Below are 26,074 nucleotides of genomic sequence, written 5' to 3'. Positions count from 1 at the left end.
AACCCCCCCAGTCAGCAGCAAAGCCAAGCCACTCACTCCCCCAGGTTCCCAGTGGGTTGGGGAGGAGAATCAGAAATTAAAAACAAGCAAACAAACAAAAAGCAACTCATTTGTTGAGATAAGAACACTCTAGTAATTGAGAAAAAAGTAAAATATAATAATAGTAATGATTAATTTCTTAAAAAAAAAGAAAAAGGAAAAATAACCCTCCCAGAAACTATTGATGCACAATACTGTTGCTCATCACCACTCACTGGTGCCCAGCCTGTCCCTAAGCAGCCATTGGTCCCTCCTGGCCAGCTCCCCGCAGTTTATATATGGGCTGTGATGTTCTGAGGGATGGAGTGTCCCTTTGGCAGGTTCAGGTCAGCTGTCCTGGCTTTGTTCCCCTTGCCCAGCTCTTTGTGCACCTCCTCACTGGAGAGCCTGGACACTGAGACACCCTTGGCTTAGGGTGAGCACAGCCAAAACAACAGAGGGCTGTCAGCATTGTTCTCATACTGAATCCAAAACTCAGCACTCTACCAGTTACTAAGAACAGAATTAACACTATCCCAGGCAAAATCAGGACAATATTAATATCTTTTGTGAACAAATAAAAGTCTGCATACATGTATCCACAGCCATGGGATGTATGCATTCCCAAATGTCCAGCAGACTCAGATTCCTCCCCTTTTTACCCTTTTTCCCCCGTTCTGTAGGGCCTGGGCCAACGAGATGCATGCTCTGGTGATATCTGAGGAACTGGCAAACGATGTCCTGGGAGCGGAGCTGCTCATCAAGCGCCACGAGGAGTACAAGCGCGAGATAGAGAAGCAGTGGCTGAAATACGAAGAAATGCAGCAGGCAGGAGGTGACCTGATGAAGAAGGGGCATTTCATGTCTGTAGAGGTGTGTTGAAGAGTTAAATATTTTACAAACAAGAGTGAACAAAGAGACGAAACAGGCAGGAGGTGCAGCTTTGTCTCTCAGAACAGAAGAACTAAATGGGACAATGGGTTCTTTGCTATTAAAAGCTACGTATTTCATGTGACACACGGAAGAAGAAAACGCATTTTAAAGTTCTTGTGCTACATTACAATGCAATCACCTTGCATTGCTAATGTCCCTGAGTTCACCAGAAGAGATGTAATTCTTCAGAAATGTCCAAAAGGGGAGGAATGTTAAAATTTCTGTGATTCTGTTACCTGTGTATCTTTAGACATTGCCCATGACACTGTCTGTAGATCCAGAGATCACACCATTGAAAACATCTTCAGAATTTATGCAAGATCACGTTACTTCTATTGTAGAAAGAACAAGAAAACTTTCCACAGTTGAAGTGTCTCTATTGTTGCCTTGCCATACGTGCATGCATTTGTTGACTCTCCCAGTTCTCACTAGTTTCATAGTACAAGCTGCCTAGATATAAAGTTTCATCTTGGGAAATCATATGGCAGAATATTTGTCATTCAGTATGTGGAATATGCCTAAAGTTGTATTATCTAGCTGCACAATTTACATGATAAATTAATTCAAGTAGAAAAAAGAGGACTCAGACATCTTTTCTAAATTATGCTAACATCACAAAATTATCTAGAGATCATCTTCTAAATCATGAAGGCAGATTAGTGACTGCCAGACAGTTGACTGTCATGTGAAAGTCTGATTGGATTTTTCAACTCCTGGCATTACAAATATTCTTTTTCTAGATTGAAGAGAAACTGTTAGAGCTGTCTGAGCTGATGAAGAAGGTAAAGGAGAGCTGGGACATGAGGAAAGTGTTATATGAAGAAAACTGGGAGATCCAATTGCTCCGCAGAGAGCTTGAACAAGCAGAAGCGTGGCTGGCTGCCAAGGAGAGCTTTCTCTCAGACCCATCCTATGGGGTGAGTAACAGCCCTGCAGCATCACTGAGCACTGGCTGCCTCTTAGCATGTGCAGAGGGCCTGGCTCATGGACCAGCTCAGGCCTGAAATTAATCACAATCTCAACACCAATGAGCCCTTGAGATTAGAAAGGGCAGGAGCTCTGTCCTCTTGCAGAAGTGAGCCCAGGGCAGCTGCTGCATTTAACGTGGTGATGGGCTCCTGGAAGTGGTGGCTTCCAGGGGGTAGTAGAAGCCCTGGAAGGATTCCAGATCATTTTTTAAGATACCTTGCAGAAGGTTCAACCTTCCCTGTCTCGCTGAGAGCCTGATTCAAAAGGAAAAAGAAGTTTTCCCCATTTTGTAGGGAAAAAAAAGGGGGCTTTCCCCACCTTTTCATTCCCATTAAGTGGTAGAATGTTTTACACAGGCACGTTTATAGCTAGTTTGTAAATTCCTTTTAAAACAATAGCATTCATATTTTCGTTTGTTTTGCTGAGATTTTTTTTTTCTCATTGTTCACTGTCTTCTATAATTTATAAGATTGGAAAACAAAGTCATGAACTTGAGTATCATAAACTCAGAGGACATGAAAGAAGTCTCAGATGCATTTGTTGTAGGGCAGGAACAAACTGTGTGCAGCAAAAGCCAGAATCCAAGTACTCAATCTGCACAAAAACAGTTATAGCTGGAAGCCATGGTACTACATGGCCTTGCAGAAAAGGGAAGTTTGGTATTTGAGCCCTTTTTCTCCTTCACAGCAAACAGACTGCAAGACCATTTTTTAAAATGTAAATTCAGATTTTCTTCATACACAACTGAAAAAAGTTTAGACATCCAGTCACAAAATTTTCAGAACCTTCACTTGGCTAAATAGAATGGATCAATCTGAAAATCTTAGGTGTGATCTCTTCTGATGGACTTTATTTTGGACTTCTGTATGTGACAATTTTTCCATTCAGGATTCAGTGTCTGAAGTAGAGGAATTATTGAAGAAACATCATGATTTTGAGAAGATGCTTGCAGCACAGGAAGAGAAATTTGCTCAGCTCAGCAGGAAAACCAAGGTGAGTAGTAGAAGGCTGATGAGCTGTGCATGAAACAAGATGATGTGGGTCATTGATTGTTTGAATGTCACTCTGTGTAAAAGATGGGGTAAATGAGAAACCGAAGCTGAAATATTTCAGACATAGCAAGACCTATATGTGGATCAAAAGAGACTAGCTAGCTTGAAAAAGCTGTAGGGGAGAAGTGCAAACTTTCTTCTGCCAGGACCAGCAAACAGGGTGTGAGAAACAGGGTGAACCCTTGCTACACAGATGGAGAGATTTTACTTCATTCAGAATTTCAGTAAGGAGCTGGAGCCACCTGCGAGTGACAGAGAATAGCAAAAGTCTGAAAGTAAATGGAGACCAATGCACAGATAGGCCTTTTTCCTTCTGGCTTAAGATTTTTACAATGGATTGTGTTAAACACCAAAGATATTAATACAGTGAGCCTCTCAGGTTCTCTTTCATTTTGGGGGAGGTTTTTAAAATTATTTTCCTGAAACAACCAGAAAAACATAGTGGTTGTGTTTGCCTTTAGGCTGAAAATTAATCTGTTTTTTGTTCAGTGACTTGAAATTTGGCTTAGTGAAGGGACAAAGGCCCTTCCTGCTGAAATTTTCCACTACAACCACCCTGGATACTCGGTGTTCTTACAGAAAACTTAAAGAAGCAGTGCCACAAGAGGAGCACAGTTTCTCCTTAGCTTATTAAAAAAAATCAGCCTCCAGAGAACTTATTAAAGACAGAATTCACCATATTTGAGGTTAACTGCCACTAGTATTCATGATCTGGACAACAAAATAATGCTTAGCACATAGCAATTAAATTCAGATCTAACTCAAAAAATGCCAGTGGAGGTGCAGGCCTTAAGGTTCATTGCCAGGAGACAGTTTATTTGGAAAACCATTCCTGCTTAAAATAAAAAAAAATCTTAGGTAAGTATTCATGAATGTATGAAGGCAATTTAAAAAAATTTAATACTGCTGTCCTACAGAGAGAGATGAATCTCCTGAAACAAGTGGACACAGAAGAAAGTGAGCAGAAGGATAAAGGCAAAATTGTCCGGGTTCCATCTCTGAGAAGAAAACCATCTGACAAAAGGAATGCGCCACCAAAAGTGACAGAGACCAAGAGCACAACGCCACTGCCACCTGTGCCCGCACACAGCGTGTCCTGGAGGGTCCCACTTGAAACTATTTTCTCTCCCATTGAAAAATCTCCAACAAGGTTCCAAGAATTCACTTCCTCGGAAGTCCCTGAAGCGCAGAGCAGCAACAAAACAGAAATGAAAGCTGAGACAAGGCTTGGTGAGATTATCACTCCAGCCACACCAAAGGCACTGGGCCCACAAGCTGCATCTTTAGAAAGTCGCAGTTCTTTAGGCTCTCCTTTATCTCCTCCTCCTATAAGCCAACAACTCAGCAGCAATGTGTCAGAATCACAAGCCACCGACCACAGATCTCCTCGGGAAAAAGATACTATGGGATCCTCTTTCTCCAGCCTGCAGACCACACCAACAGCAACACCACCCGAGCCTGGACAAAGGTCACCAGATACCTCACCAAACTTACTGCTGTCTAGCTCCTCTTGGGAGAGATTAAAGAATACATCTTCAGTAAGTCCCAGGAATTTCTGGTTCTCTCCTCACAAAACCACTGTCCTGTGCTAGTTAAATAAGGCAGTAACAGGAAGTTCTGTGGGAAAGTCACAAAGAGCACCATACAGTAGCATCCTGATGGATACACTCCTGGATTCAAACAAGAAGCATTTTATGTGTCTTTGCAATTCAAACACTTTCCACAAAGACAGTTGATGTACAGCTTAAAACTGATTTTAATTTACTAAGCTTTATAACCTTGGTCTTAACACCTATATTGGTTTCTGTTTTTCCTCTTCCTGAACTAAAAGCTATTCCTGCTGCTGAATACTGAGCAGAGCACTTAAAAATAGGTGATGTCTCACACAGAGAATGATTTACCTGCAGCCTCTGTGTGAGGTGGCAGTGCTTAGTGTCCACTCTGTTTAGAAGTCAGAGAGAGGCAGGACTTCATGGCACACTTATCAAAGAGCTGACCAGGTGCAAGATTAGAACCAAAAGCTCCTGTTTGCTCACCGTGGCAGGAAATTCACTGTTACCTCATTGGCAGATAAAGCTGTTTCCTTTTACTCCTCTGCTTTTGAGAGGAGCATGTTTGTTAGATACCCAAGTGTACCAGTACAACACTATACATTGGTGTAACTCAGCAGCTGTGGAGATGGTATGAGTAACTTGAACAATTTAAGTTGTAGAATGCAAGTAATAATATAAAAATAATATTAGTTAATTAACACACTAAGGTAGAGAAAATTCCATAAGTAAATTGTTCAAGAAGGATTTGAATTCTCTTCATTTAGGTGGTCTATCAAACACACAATTGCAACCTAGGGAGGATTTCCAGCTGTGCTGTCAATGTAAGGGCTAGAGGAACCAGAGATCCGTTCTTTGCATGGAGTTTATCTAAAAAATACCTTCAGAAATTTAACATGGGCGCCTAGGGGCCATTTTAAAGTTAAGTAGCATTGTGCTTGTATATCCCAGGTTCCTGCAAGTCTCCAGAACATGGAGGGTTTCCTAGAGAAGCGCGACCAGCTCCTTCCACGAAGACAACAGGTAGAAATAAATACCACCACTCTGGGTTATTTCATTGCTCCTCGAGTTATAGTCCAGATCTGCTCTGACTTTTTCAGGATAAGCTCTTGCTGAAGAGGAGCTGAGTAGTGTGAGTTTGCTTCAGCTATCCCTAAAATGCATGAGGAAGTGTCCACTGGCTTTGGCAGTACCTGATCTCTCAGAGAAAGAGACAACGGAATTTTTGCCTTTCACGGCAAACCATGTAGAACAGGGTCTGTCTACAGTGAATGAATTTATAAACCAAAGTCTAGGCTGTATGAACATGTTAATTACAGTTTCCTAATTATAAACAATATAGCAACTGGTTTCAATATTTCAACTGAATTAGGAGGAAAAAACCCAAATGAAACAACCAAAAAAAAAAAAAGAGAAAACTACAACAACCAAAAAAAAAAAAAAAAACCACAAAAAACCCCTAAAACTTCATGATTCATGATCCTGTAACTGTTTGTGATAGTTTGTCAGCAGTGGAAGCCCTCAGTCTCATGCTCCAAATATTTGTAATTTCTAGCTGTGCTAGAACAGAATTAAGGTCCTGTTTATCTTTGAAGAATTGGTTTCTTAAATACAGGTTTGAATGAAACTGAAATCTAAATTTTTATCCTGGGAAATAATATCACTTCAAAGCAGTAGCCTAACAATCATGACAGGCCAGGAAATTTTCTACTACTCACCACCAATCTACAGACATCCATTTTTGCTGAGTGTTTGCACATAAACAAGTTGTCTTGGATTATTTGCCCATAGAATATTTCCTCTGAAATTCTTAACTTGGAAGACCTCTTTTAAAAGGTGAATCTGGTATGGGACTCCATCTTCTTGAAGAGAAATTTAGTTTTTCTTCACTTCTGGGCACACACTGTTCAGAGATACTGAACTTCCATATCCCCCAACAAGAAAAGCTATGACTTAACCTTCCTCAGAACTGTTTCCTTCCTTTTCTCGGAATGACCAAATTGTCAACTTTATTCACTGGCATAACAAAATATGAATATAAGTTAAGGATCTTCTATCAAGAGGAGTCTCATGGCATTAGGCTAAGTTTCAGTGGTGCATACTTGGGCTTGAAAATAGCTGCTACTTTTGCACATTGCTCAGTAGCATTCCACTGGGGTTAGCTTAGTAAATGAAGAATTCAACAGCCACATTAGATAGTAACACTTGACAAAATTAGCCTGTGACCAGCAGGCAGGGGCTGGTGTTCCAGCTAGGGAAAAATGTGGAGTTTTGGTGGCTGAAAATTAGACAGAACTTTGATTATCCACCTTCAGCAATGTTGCTGACCACATGGTATAGAGTTTGCTTGAACCAGATTATGTCGTTTCTTCAGTTCTGACACATAAAGACCCTTTCTTGAATCACTCACACAGAAACCATAGCAGGTCCTGTTTTTCTAAGAGATAACAATGACTGTGAGAACTTCTGTGATCATAATATCAACAGATCCTGGCTTCCTATGAAAGTTGCATGTGAAAGATTTCACTATAAGATTTTCCTATAAAATATATACCTCACAACTGAATTTTATTACCTTTTCTATTCATATAGCCACACTCAAGGTCTTGGAAATCCTTCTATGTAAAACTGGATGGATTAAAGCTTGATTTCTACGATGATGACAAAGAAGCAACTAAGGTAATTTGGTTTTTTAATCTTTCTAGCAAACTTTGTGTCTACATATGTAAAAATGAATTTTTAAATGTCACATTTGGTTTGGGGCTGGGGTGATCTGTTCCCTTTCAAATGTGAGCTGAGTGAAAATTCAGCAATTATTCAACTGATACAACTGAAAACAGACTGATAAGCTTCCAGAAATTTTCAAAGATACTTCTTTTAAGGCAAATCTAATTCAAGGGTTGCCTTCAAGATATAATTCAATTGTCCATGGTTCCTCTGTGGTTCACCCTATTCAGTGATCCTAGGATTAAAGTTAGAAGCATAAAGAGATGGGTGTGTAGTCTGCCTGCAGGTTGGTATGGAATTGAATCCTAGCAGAAAGGACGCAGAAGGCATTTCATCTTAATTTTATCTCCCTTCAGAACATATCCACAGTCCTGTCCCTCAGCATTCCTGGTGCCAAATGTGAGAGGCTGGTGAATTACAGCAGGAAGGAGAACGCCTTCATGCTGCGGTGAGTCTTACAGACAAGGGCACAAACAAAAGCCCGTGCAGTTCCCTGCCCGCAGGCACCCAAGGCTGTATGTTGTTAGGAGCCATAACTGGAGTGTCTCACACTCACAAACACAGAAGGTATAAGGCAAAACTGACTAGAATTCACTTTTTCCTATCCTTATTTACAGGCTGAGAGATGGGGCAGAGTATTTCCTTGCAGCACCTTCTCAGACACTGATGGAGGACTGGCTGCAATCACTACAGAATAATATAGGTATGTTCTCATTTCCCTCAAGAAAGAGCTATGCTTTTAGCAAGTGATGGTAAGAGAAAGAGAAGAGAATGACAAGATGTCCTTAGTTTGGGGCGTTTTGAGCCATCCTTTTTGCCTCTGTTAGAAAGCAATACACAAGTGACCTGCTACCTGTGATGTAGTGACCTGGCAGAGGAATGTCCAGGGTGACTTGCAAAGCAGTCTTGCAGTTGTACTGTGGCCAACATCAGGTTATTCTCTGCTAGGGGTGTGGTATTTGTCCTTTTATTAAGGAGCTGCTTTGGGTCTTGATCAACAGCTTTTCTTCTGGACATCTCTCCACATAGTGGCTTACTGGGAAGGAAGCCATAGCATAATTATAACTATGATGGTCAGAGAAAATAGTTATGGACCCAGAAATGGCAAACTCTACTTCTAATGATACTTTTTCTTTGTTTTGGTTTTTTTTTTTTTTTTTACTCTGTAGGACATGGTAACAGATCCCATTCTACAGCGATGGCGCAAACTTTCCTTTCAAACACAGAGACCTCCCAGAAAAGAGTGTGGGGTTTTCCAGACAGGGACTCTGCTGAAAGACTAAGCAGCAAAGGCTCGCTGCTGAGGTATGGGCTCTGTGCTGCAAAGCTGAGCAGATGTCAGTGCTCTTTGTGCTCAGGTAGCAGCCACCTACAAAGAGACTGCCCTGAGGTCCAACAGTCCCGCTCCTCTGTCACTAATGTCACAAAAGGAACGTGGCCAGCAGGAGCAAGGCAGTGATTGTGCAGTGATTGTCCCCCTGTACTTGGCACTGGTGAGGCAACACCTTGAGGGCTTTGTTCAGTTCTGGAAAGTTGGATCTCACTTCAAGAAAGTTGGATCGTGTCCAGGGGAGAACAATGAAGCTGGAGAAGGGTCTGGAGAACAAGTCCTGCCAGGAGAGGCTGAGGGGGCTGGGGCTGTTGAGACTGGGGAAAGGAGGCTCAAGGGAGACACAGGCAAGGAAAAGACAGCTACAGCCAAATTCAGAAACCTGGCCTGTTTAAATAATTTTTCTTGCGTTTGGAGTCTGTACAAACCGTACAGGCTATGATGTGAAATCCTCATCCCACAGCTGGGCAGACTTTTGATGCTGAGCTAGGCACTTAATGAGTCCTTACATATATAGAGACTTAAACTCCTCTAGATTATACCTGATTTTCTGATGATGCATTCTCTTTGTAGGAGAACACCTTCCTTCAAAATCAAACCAGAGAGAGAGTCTGCAGAAATTTCCAGAGATTTTAAGAAAGATGGACCTACAGTGACACAAGCCCCAGTCACCACCCTAAGCCTAGAACAAAGTGGAAATAAAACAAAACTGCTTCCCTCTCTACTAAAAGCAGGAAGAGAAAAATGACATTTGCCTCAATGAATTGCAGACAATTATAACTTAACTCATCCCTCTGGAAATGTATTAATATGTTTTTAATTAATAATTTCCCTCTGAACTTTTAAAATTATGTATTTAATCTAACAAAATCTTTAAATATAATTAAACAGGATTCCATCTGGTATACTTTTGTGTGTACAACAACTTTGTCATTTGCCATTATTACCCAAGTGTTATCTACTCCAAGGTACTAAACCAAAAGGCAGGGGGACCTTTAAGCCAGACATGAAATAATTCTGTGAATGGGGAGCAGTGAGCAGTGCATGAGGTGCATCTGTGAGCTAACTACAGCCATGTGCAAGTAGATTTGCAGATACCAACAGAATAGATTTATGATGCTTGGGTGGTCCGTGCAGCCAAAGATAATGTTATATACTTCCTACAGCACTTTGTGGTCTCCACAATCTTTTTTACAACACATTAACCAACCATACTGTATTTGCCAATTCTTTCTGGATGAAGCTACCAGGAAAAGAAAGTCCTGCAGCATTACTCATTTATAATGGAATCTGAAACTTAAGTAAGACATGAAGAATCAGTGTTTCAGTGTAAAAGGAGAAGAAAAGTAGGATAGCAAGTAGGAATTCTAGTCCCAAGACAGCAAGCTTCACATGCTAAGGTATGGTGTAATCATAGGGAAGAATATATATTTTTTCCCCCTACTTATCTCTGTTTCTGAGCCAAGGCATCCAGTAGGTGAGCTAATAATTTCATTTTTTTGGCTAGTCCATCGCTCTCCTCTGTTTACCCCAGCTGGAGCTGCTGTCTGTCATGAAAAACAAAAGACCCAGCACATCAAAGTAATGGGAAACTGATGCATTTCATTATTGTTAACCATTTTTAACTGATAAAAAAACCCAAAAAAAAAAACAAACAACAACAAAAAAAACCCTAACAAAACAACGAAACACCAAAATTAAAACAGCTTCAGTATTTTAAACTTACCATGTAATTGAACAAAGATGTGCCTTAGCTGTGGCTCAGTACAGCCGCCCCCTCAGCCCCTTTTGCCATTCCACTGAAAGGGTTTTACCCCAGGAGGTAGATTTTGTTCCAGGTTCTCCATACCTTTGTAAGCCAGAAGATCTCCCAGATTTCTTCCATTCAATCTTGAAACCAGTAAAAGCCCTGTGAAGTTCTCAGCAGGCATTTAGCATAAGTAGAGCTTATACATCTGGAAAAAGCCTTGTGTTGTGTTTAAGTGCATAAGGAACTTCCATGGGTCTGGTGCTCTTTTGCAATATTTTATTTTTAATTAATATATTATTAAATAGTTAAAAGACACAAGCAAGCAATTTCTATGACGAGCAGGTAATAGTTTTAAGAACAGTCTCATTTCCTTTGTATTTGAGAGCAGATAGGAAGCTCTGTATTTTTGGGGGTTTTTCCAGCAAAATGTTCATCAGAGAGCAGTGATCTGGGGTGCATTTTGGATAAGGTTTTTGGCAGGCACACCTCCATCTTCAATGGTTAAGCAAACACAGCACCAGACCAGCAAGGCCTGGTGTATAAGTATGGCACATGCCTTTCTTGGTGAGATGCAGAGAGAGGCAGCTTTCTCCTGGAAGTGCCTGCTTTGGTTTCCATGCACTCTGTTCAGTCACAGCACAACATGTGGTACTAGGCCAGGCAAGAATGGGGACAAGATAAAAAACAAAACCACAGCCTCTGAGGAACAACAACACAAAATTTCAGAGGCCCTCAGACTCCATGTTTACCCTAAAGGGAACAAGGACCAGTTCTGAGCACAAGTCTTATCACCCTTACAGCACTGAAACTACACCTTGTATTTCTGTGGTTTGGGGGCAGTGCAAGCCAGCATGCTCTGAACCCGAGCTCAGGAGTGCTTTCAGGACACCCTGTGCCAGCCACCCCTTCCCACAAGCTGCACAGACAAGACAGTGCAAGGTGTAGGTCCCTCCAGCCTGCAGAGTTCTCCAGCAGCCTCTGTCCTCGCAAATGCCCTCCAGGTCCTCCTACTGCACCATCAAACCAGCAACTCCTCCATTCTATGAGGAGTTCCTGTGATTCTATGACATTGACTCCTCCAATGTCACAGAATCATAGAATCAATTATGCTGGAAAAGACCTCTACAACCATCCAGTCCAACTGTTAAACCAGCCTTGCCAGGTCCACCACTAAACCGTGTTCCCATATGCCACACCCACATCATGTTACAAAAACAAAGAGGCAACCAAAATGAAACAAAAAGACACTCTGGTAGGCAATGATACAGCCCTCACATAATTTCAGGCTCTGAAATGCAAAACTATATTTGAAAAAGCTTTTATAATTTAAGGCTACAGAGGTACCACATGGGGCACCAAGGAAATGAAGGGGCACATGCCTGTCTGTGCCTCTGGCTCCAAAATTAGGCAGCAGTTCCCAACCTGATTTTAAGTGTTGGCAAAATCTCTGGTGATAATTCTCCCAGAAGAGTCACACCACCTTCCCCACCCACAGCTCCCTCCCTTTGTAACAGGGTTTAACAGTCCCTCAGAACAGTAATTCCCCACCAGCTGTGGGTTACCTGAAACCTTTGCAGTTTTGTGGCTCCTTCATATTTTACTGGGCCTCTCTGTTTGTATTAGCAGCACTATGAATGCACCAAACATGCTCCAGTTGTTAGTCTGTGGAGCATTTTGTAGGACCAAAATCAAATTTTCTCAGTGTGGCTGAGCTGCTTCACTGCTGGGTACGTGCTGCCAAGGTTCACAAGGGTTACATACTCTTCTCTGTAGCCCATGGACACAACAGCAATATCTTTTTGCAGCATCAGAGCTTTCTAGGACCAGCCAGAGGAGCATGGAAATGCTGCACACCCTGTGCACATGTGTGCACAGAGCCATGTGGGCTTGTATGTGCCACACAATGCTGGGCCAGGACATGCTGCTCTCCTGAGCAAAGGTAACAGATCCAGCTGGATCAACTCCCAACTCAAAATGGCTCTTTATGTTCTGTCTTGCAGCCAGTATCTGATTAGTTGTTAACTTCTCATGATCTGAATCCTGAGGTACATTTGCATTCCAGCCGTTAAGGCTCCTCAGTTCTGGATGGTGTTCCTCAGCTCAGCAAGTAAACATTGTACAAGAAGCATTGCTGAGCCTCAGCCATTGCAGCAGAAGCAGTGTTTAGTAGATGCAGGCTTCAGGAAATCATGTCTTTTGTAAATGCTCTCTCTTTAGAGCTTCAGTATTGTCTGTGTCTACCAAAAAGACAGACCCCTCTTTTTCGTTCTTTGTCTGATTTTGGATTTCAAGTAGAACTAATTCTAGATCTCAAGTAAATTTCCAACACAGAAGAAATATGTAAGATTTTCCTTGGAAGTCCTGATGAATATACTGTATTTGGAAAAAATAATTCAGAAACAGGTCCAAATCCTTCAGTGTGAGGAAGTCTGCAAACTTCCCCAACTTCTGTGAAGCTCTGTTTTATATTGCTCAGCATCCTTCCCTAAGATCTTTTTAATCTAGTGGAGGGCTATAAAGATGTTCCAAGCTTCTGGCTCAAGGCAAAGTCTCTCACTGCATTCCAGAGGAAATGAAAGCCAGGTGTCATTTTCCAAATATTTTCCACGAGCAAGGAGGAAAATCTGTCCTATTTTTTTAAAATTTGTGCTCTATTTTATGCAGCACCTATTAAAAATACTTTGCCTGTGATGTCAGGGGTAGAAGACTATAAAGGGAAAAATCTTCTGTGTGTGAAAATACAATGGCTCTGCACTCTGTTCGTGAGTTATGTTGTCCTACATTCAGTTTATATCTGTAAGGAGAATCAGCTTACGTCTCAGTCATCATCACTAAATTAAATGTACTTGAGTCTATGGTAATTATTCCTCTCAAAGTTCTGCTATGAAAAACTTGTTTCAGGCTCTTGACATTTTAATCAAAAAAGGCACTGCTGATATAAATCAATGCAATCACATGTGCTTCATGCAGAACCTTTCCTGCAGCCAATGCTCGAAGGAGCTGTGCTCACCCACTGCTGCTACTGCCCTCTCTTTTGAAATGTAACTGCCCCCTTTGTGGTAGTCTGGAGCAGCATTTCTGTGCCAAAGTCTTGCAGGGGAATGGAAAAAAGGAATAACTTCTAAATCAGCAAGGGAAATAGGCCAGACAGAGTGCAATTGTCCACACTGCAGTTTGGCTGCTTTTCACATATATATATATGCCTGACTTCAAAGCTGATCCCACCAATTCAGTGCAAATTCTAGTTGCTCAGCCTATCTGAAAATCTGGACATCACTGAATGCAAATGGCCAGGACTTGATCTGTAATCAAGTATTGAAAGGACACCAACAATGGGCTCAGGGTTGAAGGGACAGGCTCATAAAAAGAACTATCACCACCACCATATACTGTAACATCAAGGAGATCCTGGGAGGTCTCTGCCTACCAGGACCCTAATTTCTTAACAAGAAAGACCACATTGTGAGACTCTTGTGGTCTGAAAATGTGGGGGAAGGAGATAAAATAAACCCTTCTGAAAGCTGGGAGCGTGAACATGGCAAGGTGAGAAATGTACAGGTTTGGTCAGTTTTCTGCAAACAATGAACACTGTGATGTGTTGTAATGTGACTGTGATGTGTTGCAATGTGCTGCCATAGCCTTCAGTGGGGAACAGGGCAAAAATAAGCTGGATACCCAGCTTAGGGGTATCCAGAGTAGCTGGGGAAATTCCCAGTCCTTCTGCTTCTCTTTCGTTCTACAGCACTCCTGATTGCCTGGAGAAGCAGGTCTTTGTTATTGAGGATGTTGTATTTGCTCAGGTTCACAAGTTTATCAAAATTTTCAGAGGAATAAATTAGCCTAATGAGGTAGTAGGGTGAGCAGTTGTTCTCCAGATTTACTTTGCCTTCTTCCATCTCTGAGTGACCACGCCTCACTCCTGCAGAGAAAGAGAAAACCACCACAGTGAGATGAATCTGGAGTACAGTGTTGTAGGGGACTGATCTACTTGGCAGGACCCCCTGCTAAAAACAGCCCCCAGGAAATACTGCAAATCCACTCCACAGCTTGAAAGAACCATTTCTGGTCTGTTTTCCCAGTTCCTCCTCCTTTCCCTCCTGCTAAAGCTCAGACCTGGAAATCCCTCAGCAGAGCTGGCCCAAATTCCTCCTTGTCCTGCCCCTGCAGACATCATTCCTAGGCAGCATGCCCATGGGTCCATATCCATTTCCAAACCCTGTAAGTCTGATTCTCAGACAAAGACACGCACATGGAACACTTTTAAAAATCCATGATTGCCCCTGGATTAGTGGTGACAAGTGCAGGTCTGCCAGCTAGAGTGAGTGGACAGCCTAGTACACACAAGGAGACCTTGTGATGCCAACCACACAGGACTGCCTGTTGCAGAGTGCAGAGGGACCAGAGCATCCTACATCAGACTCTCAGCAAACTCCAGCCTGGCCTCAGGTTTTGCCTCTTGGAATTGGCAATATCCATACTCCATGTCATGTCAATGCTTTTGTTTAAAAGGACCCCCTAATTCCCTGCAGTGAGGACTTCAGCAGTCTCATATTTATTGTCCTACAAATTTTTTTGCTTCAGTTTTTAGCTGGTTTTTTTTTTGCCTATCTCCTTGCAGTCTGAACCAAATATGCCCAAAACACTAATGTAATGTGAGACGAGTTTCAGCAGGGCTACAAACAGACTGCTGAGATACTCCTTATGATTTCAACCAGAACCTCGTGAAAAAGACACAAGAATTGTGTCACCTGCTTGAGACACAGCAGGTCTTAGTCCAACCTAGTGGTTTCTGAACAGTGTGATCTCAGGGTGCTAGGCACAGACTACCACTAGAAGCGTCTGAATTAAAAATATCCAATGTTGCTTCACTGAGCCTCACAATACTCAGAGAGATGTATTATCTATGCTGTCCACATCCAGATAAAGCTGCATTTGCCTCAAGCACACCAAAGCACAGTCTGTAACTGCTGCACTGCAAATGGGCACTTCACAGGCTGAGTCCTTTTAGACTGTAAATAGTTAAAAACAAGAAAAGTAACTACCCACAGTCCACAAGATGTCTCTCATCCCCCTAGAAACAAAAAAGCTCCACTGTTAAACTTGAGATCCATGAAAGCAAGTTGCCAAGGACCCCCTCCTCCAACCACCCACATCAGTTGCTGGTTGTCAGCTTGATGGATGAATCAGTGACTGCTGAGAGACGTGCAGGTGAGTGTCAGAGCTCACCAGCTTAGGCCTGGAGCAGAGAACTGGCAACAGCTGCTCTGTCTGCAGCACCTTATCTATTTTTCATTCAGAGAGATTCCAAAATCTTCACCTGCTTTACCTGCCACCCACTGCTCAACGGTTGGATCTCACCCTACATTGCCATTTGGACCATTTCCAGCCTCCACTGAACAAGCTTAGCTCCCTCTACAGAGTATCTCCTCTTTTCATCCACTGAGTTTCTAAATGTGATTTTCTTGATTTAGCTCTTACTGTACATATTCACTGAGCATCACTGAATATCAGAGCAGAAAAGTACCTTTACTTTTTGCTGCTATTCCTACCCTTCCCAAATGCTCCCTCAGAGACTTCCATTTTGCTCTGGTCCCACTATGGGCCCCAATAGAATTTTGGGTAAAGCTGGAAGGAGCTCACCCCTGTCACCTTACTCTCCACCACAAGCAGCCTGGGGAAGACAGGGGTGCAGGGCCAGCTCTAGGGCTGGATGGGCCAAGCCCCCACCAGCAGGTCCTTCAGGAGGCCCTTATCTCCCTGTTCCCACAGCTCTCTGGGCCTTTCTTTACTCTCCCTCATCCCAGTGCCAGAGAAAATTCCAGCCCTCTGCACATCTCCCTTGGCAGGACACGGCAGCAGGCGCAAGTGAGGAGGACCTGCAGCTCTGCTCCAAGGGACAGCGACACAAGCCATCTGCCACAGGCAGGGCTGGAGGAGGCACTGTGGCCCTGAGTTGCCCAGGACTGTGTCCTCCATGCTTTTCAAGTGGAGAACAACCAGCAGGAGTATGGAGGCTGCTCTTCTGCCTCCCATCAGGAGACATGTAACACATACCAGGGGCAGAGCACAGTGCCCTTGACTGTGCTCTACAGTTCTGTTGAACTGCATTTACCTGGCTCCTTGAATTCCTTGAAGGTGTCATTCACCAAGGGAAAATGGATTACTATGGGTGCTCTGGGGTCCTCTGCATCCGCAAATATATAACATTCCTTTGGGTTCTTCTCTTCTTCTGGACTTAGCTCCACTTTGGGGAATGGGATATTTTGTATCTTGCAATATTTGTATGTCATCTCTAATTGCTGTGGACACAGAATGGCATGGAGTTAAAGCTCTAAAAAAAGAATCAGGTTTACTCAGGTATCCTGGAATACAATGGCATCTTAACTCATTCCCTAGAAACACTATGGAATGTGTAGTCCAAAGTAGCCACAGTACAACCTTACTTTCAACCAAGTCAGACAATGACACTTTATTACCCTGTAACATTTTTTACAAGCCCAAGTGAATGACCCAAAGTCACACTGAGAATTCATCATGACAGACCAGGAGAGGTCACAGGCATGTCTCCAGCAAACAATCGTTACTGCAACTCCCTGAGGATTATAGGAAGTATATGTTGTAATCCCCTACAGAAAAAAGAGCCTAACAGTTTCTATAGTTCCATTCTTGAAGGAAGTTTCTCTCCTCCTTCAAGGTATGGTGATATTTGATTAAGATTTAGACAGCCACTTACTTAAAAGTTTTAATAAGACAAGAAGAGTTTTACTCTGGAAAGCACAAAGTAATTTTCTCACCTTGAACACATGTCCCAAACCATAATCAAGGGATATAATGACATCTACATTCCTCTCTGGCTTGAAAAGTGCTGCACCACTGGTGTTGATGAAGTAGCCAACATCTATCAGACAAAGATACTTCTGCAGTGGTGTCAGATTGTTAGGGAAACCATCCAGCACAGTGTCTGAAAAACATTTTAATATAGTTAGTGGTGCATTTTTAGGAAAGAAAGAGTGACTAATTCTGTCTGTGCTACATGCTAAGGGCAGCTCCTTGGTTACCCTCCAGACTGGGGTCACCTCCCTCCACAACATGAGCCCACTAACACAGCCTCTGGAGCATGCCCTTCAATCTGCACATCTGGACACACCTGGCCTGTTTCCACACTCTCCCTCTCTCACACTCACAAAGGCAGGCTGTGGGGCAGCCAGACAGAGGACAGGTGAGACACAGACTCCACTGACCTCACAGCTGCTCTGGGGAGTCATTTTTCACAGAATACAGACTTCAACAGATTATTATTTTTCCCCCTAAGAACTGGGAAAAATGCAAACAACAAAAACAATTTCACGGTGTTGCAACACAACTAACAAATGCAATACATCGTTGCACTTCTGCATTGCTCTTTTTTTGCTTTTGCCTTCACAGGCTTTGCCTTCAACCCCTCTTTCAGGTAGAAAAGTCTGGCTCCAACTTGCTTTCAGTGATGTCATATTAACTATCAGCCAAGCTGTAAAAAAATACCACATCATGCATACAACATCACCTACCAACAGCTTAAAATACTGCTTGAATTAATTAAACCTCACATTAATGCCAAAAGGGGATTACACCAACTGGTAAGTTGAAATCTAAAGCCAGTTTCTGATAGCTAGACTCCTACTTCTCTGCTAGCAACCTCCCCAGCTTGCCCTGTAGACAGCAAGTCCTTTACCCTTCCTCTAGTGCACTTTCAGTCCCATGGAACAGGGAACATTTTGCCACGGTTTTAACTATCAAAATAGTGGTTTGAGAGTGTTCCTCAAGTTCACAAAATGAGGCAGCAAAGCCCAGAGCAGAATACTTGAGCTTCAAATAATTATGTTTAGGCATTTTAAGTGCTGATCACAGAAATACTGTTGCTAAGTTTCAGCATTTCAATTCATTCAATTGGCCTCATTCTGTAGTGTTGATTTAAACCATGCAGAGTAAATGTAGCTTGTTCCATAGCCTGGAATGTTTCACACCAGCTTGAAGTAATAATTCATAATTTTTCCATTCCCTCCCTGTCAAGTCTTAACAAAATGTGCTTATTTTAGCATTCAAGGCGGCTGAGAATTCACAGATTCAACTGTAATAAGAGAAATTTGCTTGCAGTCCCTCACAGAAGAAACAAAGCACACTTTTTAGTTTTACTTGGCCTGGTGAACATTTTTAGATGAAATTCCATTACCCCTGTTTTCTTATCACAGAGATGGAACTTTGCAGCATTTATTCACGACTGTGTATGTGAACTACAAGTAGACACTTCTCTTGTGAGAATCTCCTCTTTCATCCCACATCCAAATAGAAATTTTAAAGAAATCCTGTCTCAGAAATATCCTTTGAAGCCTGAATGCTACTGAAAAGGCATTAAATTAAATCCAGATTATTAGTTCAATTTCTCATGAAGAAAATTAGGCATGGAAAGTCTTGTTTTAATATGTCAGATAACCTGAGCTTCAGAGAAGCCTCTAAAACAAAGCTCTATTCTTAAGATTTCATCTACCACAAGATTAATTTCTGCTCACAGACCTGGCATTTCCTCTTACTCCTAGAGATGGATCCATACCTGGGTTTAGCTTGATCTTACACAGGCAGCAAAAAGAAGATGGAAAACCTGATCATTTTTCCCACTCCAGACTTTCAGTTTCCCTTTTCCCACTCTGGATTTCACGGTTTCCACATATTTTACTTTATTTGTAGAATATCTACCTTGAGATAGTCATTAGTGTTCCTATGCTCACTTCCTCAACATCCTCATTGAAAGCTGCTTCTACCCATTTGTCTTTACAAAATTGTCAATAAATATAAGGACAGTTATGTTTTTTAACATTTACTGACTGTCAATTTCATCCTTCATCCACTTTCTGAAGCTACTTGCTTGTTCCTTCTCTCACCCACCCTTCTTATGTCACTTGTTTTTTCTCCTTCTTTCATTTGTTTTCTTAGTGCAGACCCTTTTGGGACACAGACATTTTGCTTACTGAACATTTTAAAAGCAGATAGCACACTGTGGGCTCTGCCTTAACCCACAGAAATGCACCACCATCTCTCCAAGTTGTCAGCAAACTGTGTAGCAAGGGCAGAGAGGGACAAAACACGTTGTAACTTGCCTAAAATGGGAGAGAAAATGCAATTTGCCAAAGAGGAGGGCTCAGGGAAGGCAGAGAACGTGCGCTTTCTTGCTGAAGTCAGATTAACCTCAATAATGTGGGGTACTCCCACATTGCTACATGTTCATGGAATATATGAAGATGCTGGGATTATAGGAAGATTTATGATGCAGAAAATCTCAGCTCCATCACCTTGCTATCATTTCATAGATTGTTTCATAGGTTTTGAGATAAAACCATTGCTGCCTGCCTAGACAGCAAGGGCCATAGAAAATGGCTCTTCAATTTTTAAATCAAGTCCATATATCTGTTCTTTTAACATTTAAAGTCTAAACCTATGTTAACTTTCTGTAGCTGGATTTTGGTGTTTCTGAGACAGGTATCTGGATGGTAAATTCATCAGGCAGAAACACCAAATATATGGAAAACCACATGCTTGCAACTAGTCCTTTCCTTCATCTGATCCACATAATAACCTGCTATTTTATGCTTCTGGTGTTCCCTTTGTTTCTTGACCTCAAAAGATTCTGCCCTTCCTAAATCTTTTTACTACTGTACCTATGCAGAGCAACAAAATTCCTGTAGAAAAGCACTTCTTGACCCAAATTACAGGTATCTTCTGGAAGTGAAAGAGCAGTCCATGGACTAGTTAATTTTAACCTGTTACCCTAAAGAAACAGATACCATGAATATAGGTCAAACTCAGCCAATTTCCAAACCCTGAAACAAATATGAGTTTTCCATTTCTAAAAAACAAAATTTGAGATGTTACCTGCACAGTGCAGCTAACTCTTTGTTGCAGTTACCTTTCCATTCAATAAACTTTTTCTGATGGATATAATCCTTGTGAAACTCTAAGCCTCTCAGGAAGTTATGAGACTTTCCCAGCAGCGGACGCTTGGTCATGATGTCCTGAAACATTTCATACAACTTTCCTGACAAGCAAGACGGAGGCTCAATAACACTAACATCTTCCTCAGGAGAATGTTTTTCTGAAATAGAGAAGAAGCCATGAAATAAAGAAAAAAACAACAGCAATCTGCCCTGTCAGACACCTCTGCTGGCTAGCTGCCCTTGTTGGCCTCCTGTGGGTCACTCTCATCCCTGTTTCTTGCAAGCTGCTGGAAAACATGTGCACACGACCCACATCATTTACCAAAGAGATATTTAGTTTTCTTTAAGGCACAGTTTTTGTGTTTTACTCTTTCAAATGACACGCTGGCTTTGTACTTTCAACCACAAGTAAAAGCCAAGCTTCTTATTTGCAGTAACAGGCAAAGCCATTTAGCAGACCATGAGGAAACTTTAAATGAAAAACATTTGTACTAACATGAAGCATGTTTCTGGGGAAAAGAGAGAAGAGAAAAGGACGTAGCAATCATTGTGATACAGATTAAAGTCATGCTGGAAGATCCACAATGAGGCAACTCTTTAGAAACTCTTACCTATATCTACCATATCTTGGGACCATCGCTCCCAGAATTCATTTGAATTTGAGGACCAGTACAAGCCATCCAGCAAATTCCTAGTAAAGATGTTTGTCCAAAGACCTGCAAGTCAAACCACATGGGAAAAGTACTGCACTACCACATGTTAACCACTGACTATTGTAAATATCCATGCTACACATTATTAGCCCACCCAACCTGACCCCATCATGACACAACTAAGCAGTGGTTCCCAAGAAGTTCAAACACTGTGGTGTAAGCACTTCAGTGCTCTTTCTCAGGAGGTAACTACACACAGAACATTCACTGCATAGTACGGAGTAACAGAATAAGAGGTATCAGTCACCCAAAAGATGTTGTAGAAAGTTTCCTGTGTACCTGTGAGAGAAAGGAGGCTTTGAAAGCATGGTGAAGCCATGTAAGCATAAAGGCTTTCTTTAAACTGATTTATTTTAAATCGATCTAAGACTCATTTTCTTCCTTCCAGGCATGTTTTGTTTCTGTGGAGTGCAGCTGGTCCAGGTTCAAAATAGAATTGGCTCCATCTGTGAGTCTGCTTTTGGAAAACAACTATCCCTCCTCATTAAACTCTATGCCAGGTACTTACATGAGGAACAAACTGAATCTCTATCAGACTCCACAGTGAGATAAATATGGGGCTTTTATCCTCTACCCTTGTGTTTGGTATCAAAACTAAAACACTTATAAGGATTTAGGGACTGAGACTGATAGGTTCCTCTACTAGCTGCTTTTTCTTCACCTTTGGTGGCAAAATTGCCAGTCAAAGTAGTTGTTGGAGGTCAAAAGGCCCTCCTTCAACCTTATGGGCAGAGAAGATTAGTGACATCCTCAAGCCACAAAGCTCAGGTAGCTCCTGCCTTGTTCTAGATGACGTTTTATTCTCAGCTCCTTCCAATTCTACCCCAGTAATGCTTCGTCTAGAATTATAGTTTATGAAGTTGAAGAGTTGGAGACTGATCAGGGAAGGAACACTTATTATTTCCTCAACTTGCTTCTTCCACCATCTTGTTTGGTTTAGACAATGGAACAGGAACTATGCTGCAACTTTTCCAAATCTACCCAGGTGAAAAGGGAGGACAGAAGGAAAGAAGATACACAAAGATGAGAAGTGTATGAAAGGATAAAAAACCCATTGATTTAAGACCTAAAGCAGAAGTGCTGGCAAGGAGCGTTGTGCCTGTGGCTAGCAAATATCACACTTTCTACAAGGCTGTGATTAACTACATAGCACCGTTATGTCACCTTCCAGATAGCAGATCCGAGATTCTGGCAGCTTCTTCACTCTCCTTCCCATGAAGAACTCGCTGTCAAAATACTCTGAAGGAATGGAGACTCCATATTTTGGCATGGCCACTTCGTAAGGAGAGAAATTTGCCCACTCTACAAAGAATTTACATGAGGCATGTTTGCTGCAATAAAAATAAAACCCCCAAATCTTCCCAAGGATCTTGATTGTCTCAGCAGCTCTGTACTATCTGCACTTTTGTACTGCAAGCTCCACTGTCTACTTCCCTAAAAATTGAGATATTATTTACAACCCAAAGGAACTAGCCTTTTCAACTCAGAAAAGCTCTAACATTGGGTTCAAATGCTTAGATATTTATTTCTATATAAAGATTCTGGGATCACACTTGTCTCTCTAAATCAAGAGCACCAACTGTACTTCATGCAAGAGTGGTGTGAATTGCAAGGAGTGACTGGCATGAAAGCTCTATTAACCCAAAACTGCCAGCCTACAGGATATAACAAAGCAGCCTGAAGACACATCAACATCACACTAGAAATTACAGTGTGGCATGGATGTGCAGTTTCCTGGCTCAAGCTGTCCTGCACAGGCATTACAGTACAACAGTAGCTGTAAACATAAACAAATATAAGGATTAATTGCTTTTCTTTCCAGTATCTACTGCTTTTAATACCTTTTGTTGAGTGTGGCCTGTATCCAGTCAAAGGATATCATATCATACCCACCACAGCAATCATATTCCACTCCATTCTCATACCCCCATCAGTGCCATATTTAGGAAGTGACACTTACATTTCACAGCGCCCCTAGAAACTAAGGAAGCATCAAAGCCATTTTATAGACATGGCAGGAAAAGATCAGATGATTTGCCCACACTCACTCACAGTGTCTGTTGCAAAAATAGGATTTCACTGATTTTTTATTAATGTCCTGTTTATGGTTTAGGATGCTATCCAGCAGACATGCTCTTTTGCTCTTTGCAAAAAAGACAAACATTTTATTAAAAGATGAATACTGAGTGAGGGCAAGAAACTGATGTATTCCCCCTTTTTTGTCCCCACAAAGACACCTCCCTCCAAATCCTCTTTAATCCATACCCAGAATCAGAAGAAACTCCCTGAACACCTACCTCTAAATTTGAAAGTACCAAACTTCTCCTCTTTCACATTGAGGACTGCATAGAAAGGCAGTGGGTTTTGTCCATGCTCCAGTGCCTTGCGCTGGTCTGTGAGTTTGTACTTTCTTGGCTAATCAGTGAGATAAAAAAATCACAGTAAACCTCTGTAAGAGCATAACACTGGCACAATCTACCCAAGTAAAAATTTAAAGATTGATAACAGATATTTTTTACAACACAAAGGAATCTTAAGTCACATTTTCTTAAAAGACCTTTTCCTTCATGTTACTGCACTTTCCTTCCTGGCTGCCTTTTGGGTACCCAGTAACTTCTTCATTAGAATATCCAAGTGCCTTGACTGCCTGCATCCCATGGATCTTTATTAAAGTTGAGATTAATATTCACATCAGGATACATTACTCTAACTTTCAAACGTCAAACTAGAAGCAGACTTTAAAAATCTGACTTTTCAGGGAGAGTGGGGGCTGGGAATTCCTCAGTTCTTTCTGGGAGTTTGCCTACTGAAGTCCCTAGCTGTTGGGCATCCTAGGACAGAGGCACCTTCAAATGATTATCTACTCTGAAAAATCCTGACCACGAGATCTTCTGTCATAGTTTACAAACCACATTGGGATGGCTCAGTCTCTTTGGATTTATTACACACATTACCTTGTGCCCTCAAAGAGTAAGGCTCTAAAGAAAGTGGTGTTTCCCAGATGTGTGGCAGGACCATGTACCTACCCGTTCATGCAAGAACATCTCCTGAACAAGTGACCACAGAGTTGTAAAAGATGGCACATGTCCTGCTTTTGCCCTTTCAGCAAGCTCCTTGTGATAATACTTCAGATGGTCTATAGACATAAGGTTGAGTTTGCATTTTGTCACTTGTTCTTTTACTGCTTTAAGTGGCCCCTCAAGAGACTTCTGTGACCAGTCAGCATGCTCATACAGGTCTGCTAGGGTCCTAAGGAGCAGAAATGTTAGAAAATCATCCATTTTTTTAGGTGATATTGGAAAATTGATACATTTACACAATTACTTCAACTAATTAAAGAAACTCAGTGAGCCCGATTCTCTTCAAACTGAATTCATAATTGAGAGCCAACAGTAAGAGCTTCATGAGGGAATTATGTTCACTTGTTAACAATGTAAGTCTGAAAGAGATTAATCTCCTACTGTGTGGAAAAGTAGTCACAGTCATTCCAAATCCAATCTCATTTTCTATACGTACCATGTTGAGCCAGAAGCCCCAGTGAGGTAGGTGACACAGTCCAACAGATTTAGCTTCTGAAGAGCTAAGAGGTGGCCAAACATAGCTGACATTGCTCTGAGACCTCCACCTGTTGCCATAACAGCTATTACTGGGACCTGTCCAAAACACAAGGATTATTCTCAGAAAGTTACTCCCTTGCTATTTGGAAAAGTCTAATTACAGCTCTCAGAATTTCTTCAGCAGGCTCATTGGAGGACAATGAACTAAATCACCACTTAGCCAATCTTTACCAGTACCCTTCTGAAATTAACCTCCAGAGACTCTTAACCTCAATGCTTGGATGAGTTTGAAAATGCAGTCATTTTAACCTTCCTTCTTACCTTTGCTCCCTATAATTGGAATTGCAATGATTAAGAGTAGATAATTACATTATTTCTTTATAAACAACAACAAATTGCAATAAATGCAGTTAAAATGGATTAAGGAAGTTTTTTGAATGCTGCTGATTCTTTGGACAGCATTCATTTAACAAATACAATTCCAGTAAGAAAATAAGTTTTCCCTTAAAAAGTCACCCTGGATCTTGGCAACAAAACATACTTCAGCTTGTTATAAAATATTCTAATGTTCTTTCTTCACCACAAAAAATGTTTACTTTTTCTAAGAAGTGTTCTGAGAATGAAGAAAGAAAAAAAGTAAGTCTAAAGAAGTGACATTACACTGACTTTATAAGTATTTTTGTGAGGTGAATTTCCAATACTCTTGTTTTCCTATTGGTTTGGGTTGTCTTACTAGGCTGTATCTAAGACAATGCCTCATGTCTTGCTGACTTGCAGCACCACACTGCTGGAAACTTGTGTTTGAAGAGTGCTACTATTACATCCTTGTTATTTGGCCCATTGAAAAGATTGGAGGGATGAATACTTGAGCTGAAATTTTACACCAGTCTGGGATATGCCACACTCAGAGCCTCTGCTCTGGTGCCATTCAAATCAATGGGTTTGTTAGCAACAAGCAAATATTAGAAATTTCTAATTTCTAGAAATTTCGAGGGGAGTTGTGCCTATCCTAATTCAGTAGACCCACGCCCCATGCTTGGATTCCAAAGCACACACCTCATGTCCATGTAGATCTCTTTCCAGGTGAAGAACCCTTTTCAGGGCTCCAGCAACGACTCTCTTCCTCTTATGCAGGAATTCCTGCTCTCCTTGGCACAGGTCATACCCTAAGCGCACATCTAGTTTTTCTGTGCTGCAACAAATAAACCCAGAGGCACAGGATTGGTGTTTAAAATGTATATGGATCTATTTCCAGCTACTGCAATCTAATGAATTCATTAAAAATCCTGATTCTTTGTTTTATACATTCTTTATACAAAGAATGTTTTATACATTTATACAGAAATGTATCTTTCATTTGCAAAGAAATCAACTTCTTTGCTTCTACACGGTCTCTTTATTGTTTCAGTGTAAGATTTTATTGTCAGCTAAGGTTAATAAATATGCAAAACAAAGAAGGGCTTCTTTGACTTTCAGTAGCTTTGTAAGCTAAATCCTTTCTATTTCCGCT

At 41.5% G+C, this 26,074-nt stretch overlaps 2 protein-coding genes across 4 annotated transcripts in view; one reads left to right on the top strand and one right to left on the bottom strand.

The window, feature by feature from the left end:
* SPTBN5 (spectrin beta, non-erythrocytic 5) overlaps positions 1 to 9,446 on the top strand; it is a 91,817-nt gene extending 82,371 nt beyond the window's left edge. Inside the window, exons 59-68 of the mRNA XM_063159083.1 lie at positions 702 to 891; positions 1,692 to 1,868; positions 2,809 to 2,913; positions 3,890 to 4,510; positions 5,474 to 5,545; positions 7,115 to 7,201; positions 7,606 to 7,697; positions 7,867 to 7,952; positions 8,419 to 8,554; positions 9,153 to 9,446. Of these exons, the coding sequence (XP_063015153.1) occupies positions 702 to 891; positions 1,692 to 1,868; positions 2,809 to 2,913; positions 3,890 to 4,510; positions 5,474 to 5,545; positions 7,115 to 7,201; positions 7,606 to 7,697; positions 7,867 to 7,952; positions 8,419 to 8,554; positions 9,153 to 9,327 (1,741 nt within the window). The 3' untranslated portion in view covers positions 9,328 to 9,446. The remainder of the gene's footprint in view (positions 1 to 701; positions 892 to 1,691; positions 1,869 to 2,808; positions 2,914 to 3,889; positions 4,511 to 5,473; positions 5,546 to 7,114; positions 7,202 to 7,605; positions 7,698 to 7,866; positions 7,953 to 8,418; positions 8,555 to 9,152) is intronic.
* Positions 9,447 to 10,634: 1,188 nt separating this feature from the next.
* Positions 10,635 to 26,074, bottom strand: part of LOC134419603 (cytosolic phospholipase A2 beta-like) — a 53,173-nt gene continuing 37,733 nt past the window's right edge. For all 3 annotated transcript variants that reach the window (XM_063159079.1, XM_063159078.1, XM_063159077.1), the window contains 10 exons: positions 25,621 to 25,756; positions 24,524 to 24,660; positions 24,034 to 24,256; positions 23,305 to 23,422; positions 22,172 to 22,309; positions 20,906 to 21,010; positions 20,267 to 20,452; positions 17,124 to 17,290; positions 16,442 to 16,628; positions 10,635 to 14,248 (listed from right to left, as the gene is read on the bottom strand). In XM_063159079.1, the coding sequence (XP_063015149.1) occupies positions 14,010 to 14,248; positions 16,442 to 16,628; positions 17,124 to 17,290; positions 20,267 to 20,452; positions 20,906 to 21,010; positions 22,172 to 22,309; positions 23,305 to 23,422; positions 24,034 to 24,256; positions 24,524 to 24,660; positions 25,621 to 25,756 (1,636 nt within the window). In that variant the 3' untranslated portion in view covers positions 10,635 to 14,009. The remainder of the gene's footprint in view (positions 14,249 to 16,441; positions 16,629 to 17,123; positions 17,291 to 20,266; positions 20,453 to 20,905; positions 21,011 to 22,171; positions 22,310 to 23,304; positions 23,423 to 24,033; positions 24,257 to 24,523; positions 24,661 to 25,620; positions 25,757 to 26,074) is intronic.

This window comes from Melospiza melodia, chromosome 6, assembly GCF_035770615.1.
Source record: "Melospiza melodia melodia isolate bMelMel2 chromosome 6, bMelMel2.pri, whole genome shotgun sequence".
In the NCBI taxonomy this organism is placed as follows: Eukaryota; Metazoa; Chordata; class Aves; order Passeriformes; family Passerellidae; genus Melospiza; species Melospiza melodia.
The sequence above is the reverse complement of the archived record's forward strand: the minus strand, read 5'-3'. Positions and strand labels throughout refer to the sequence as shown.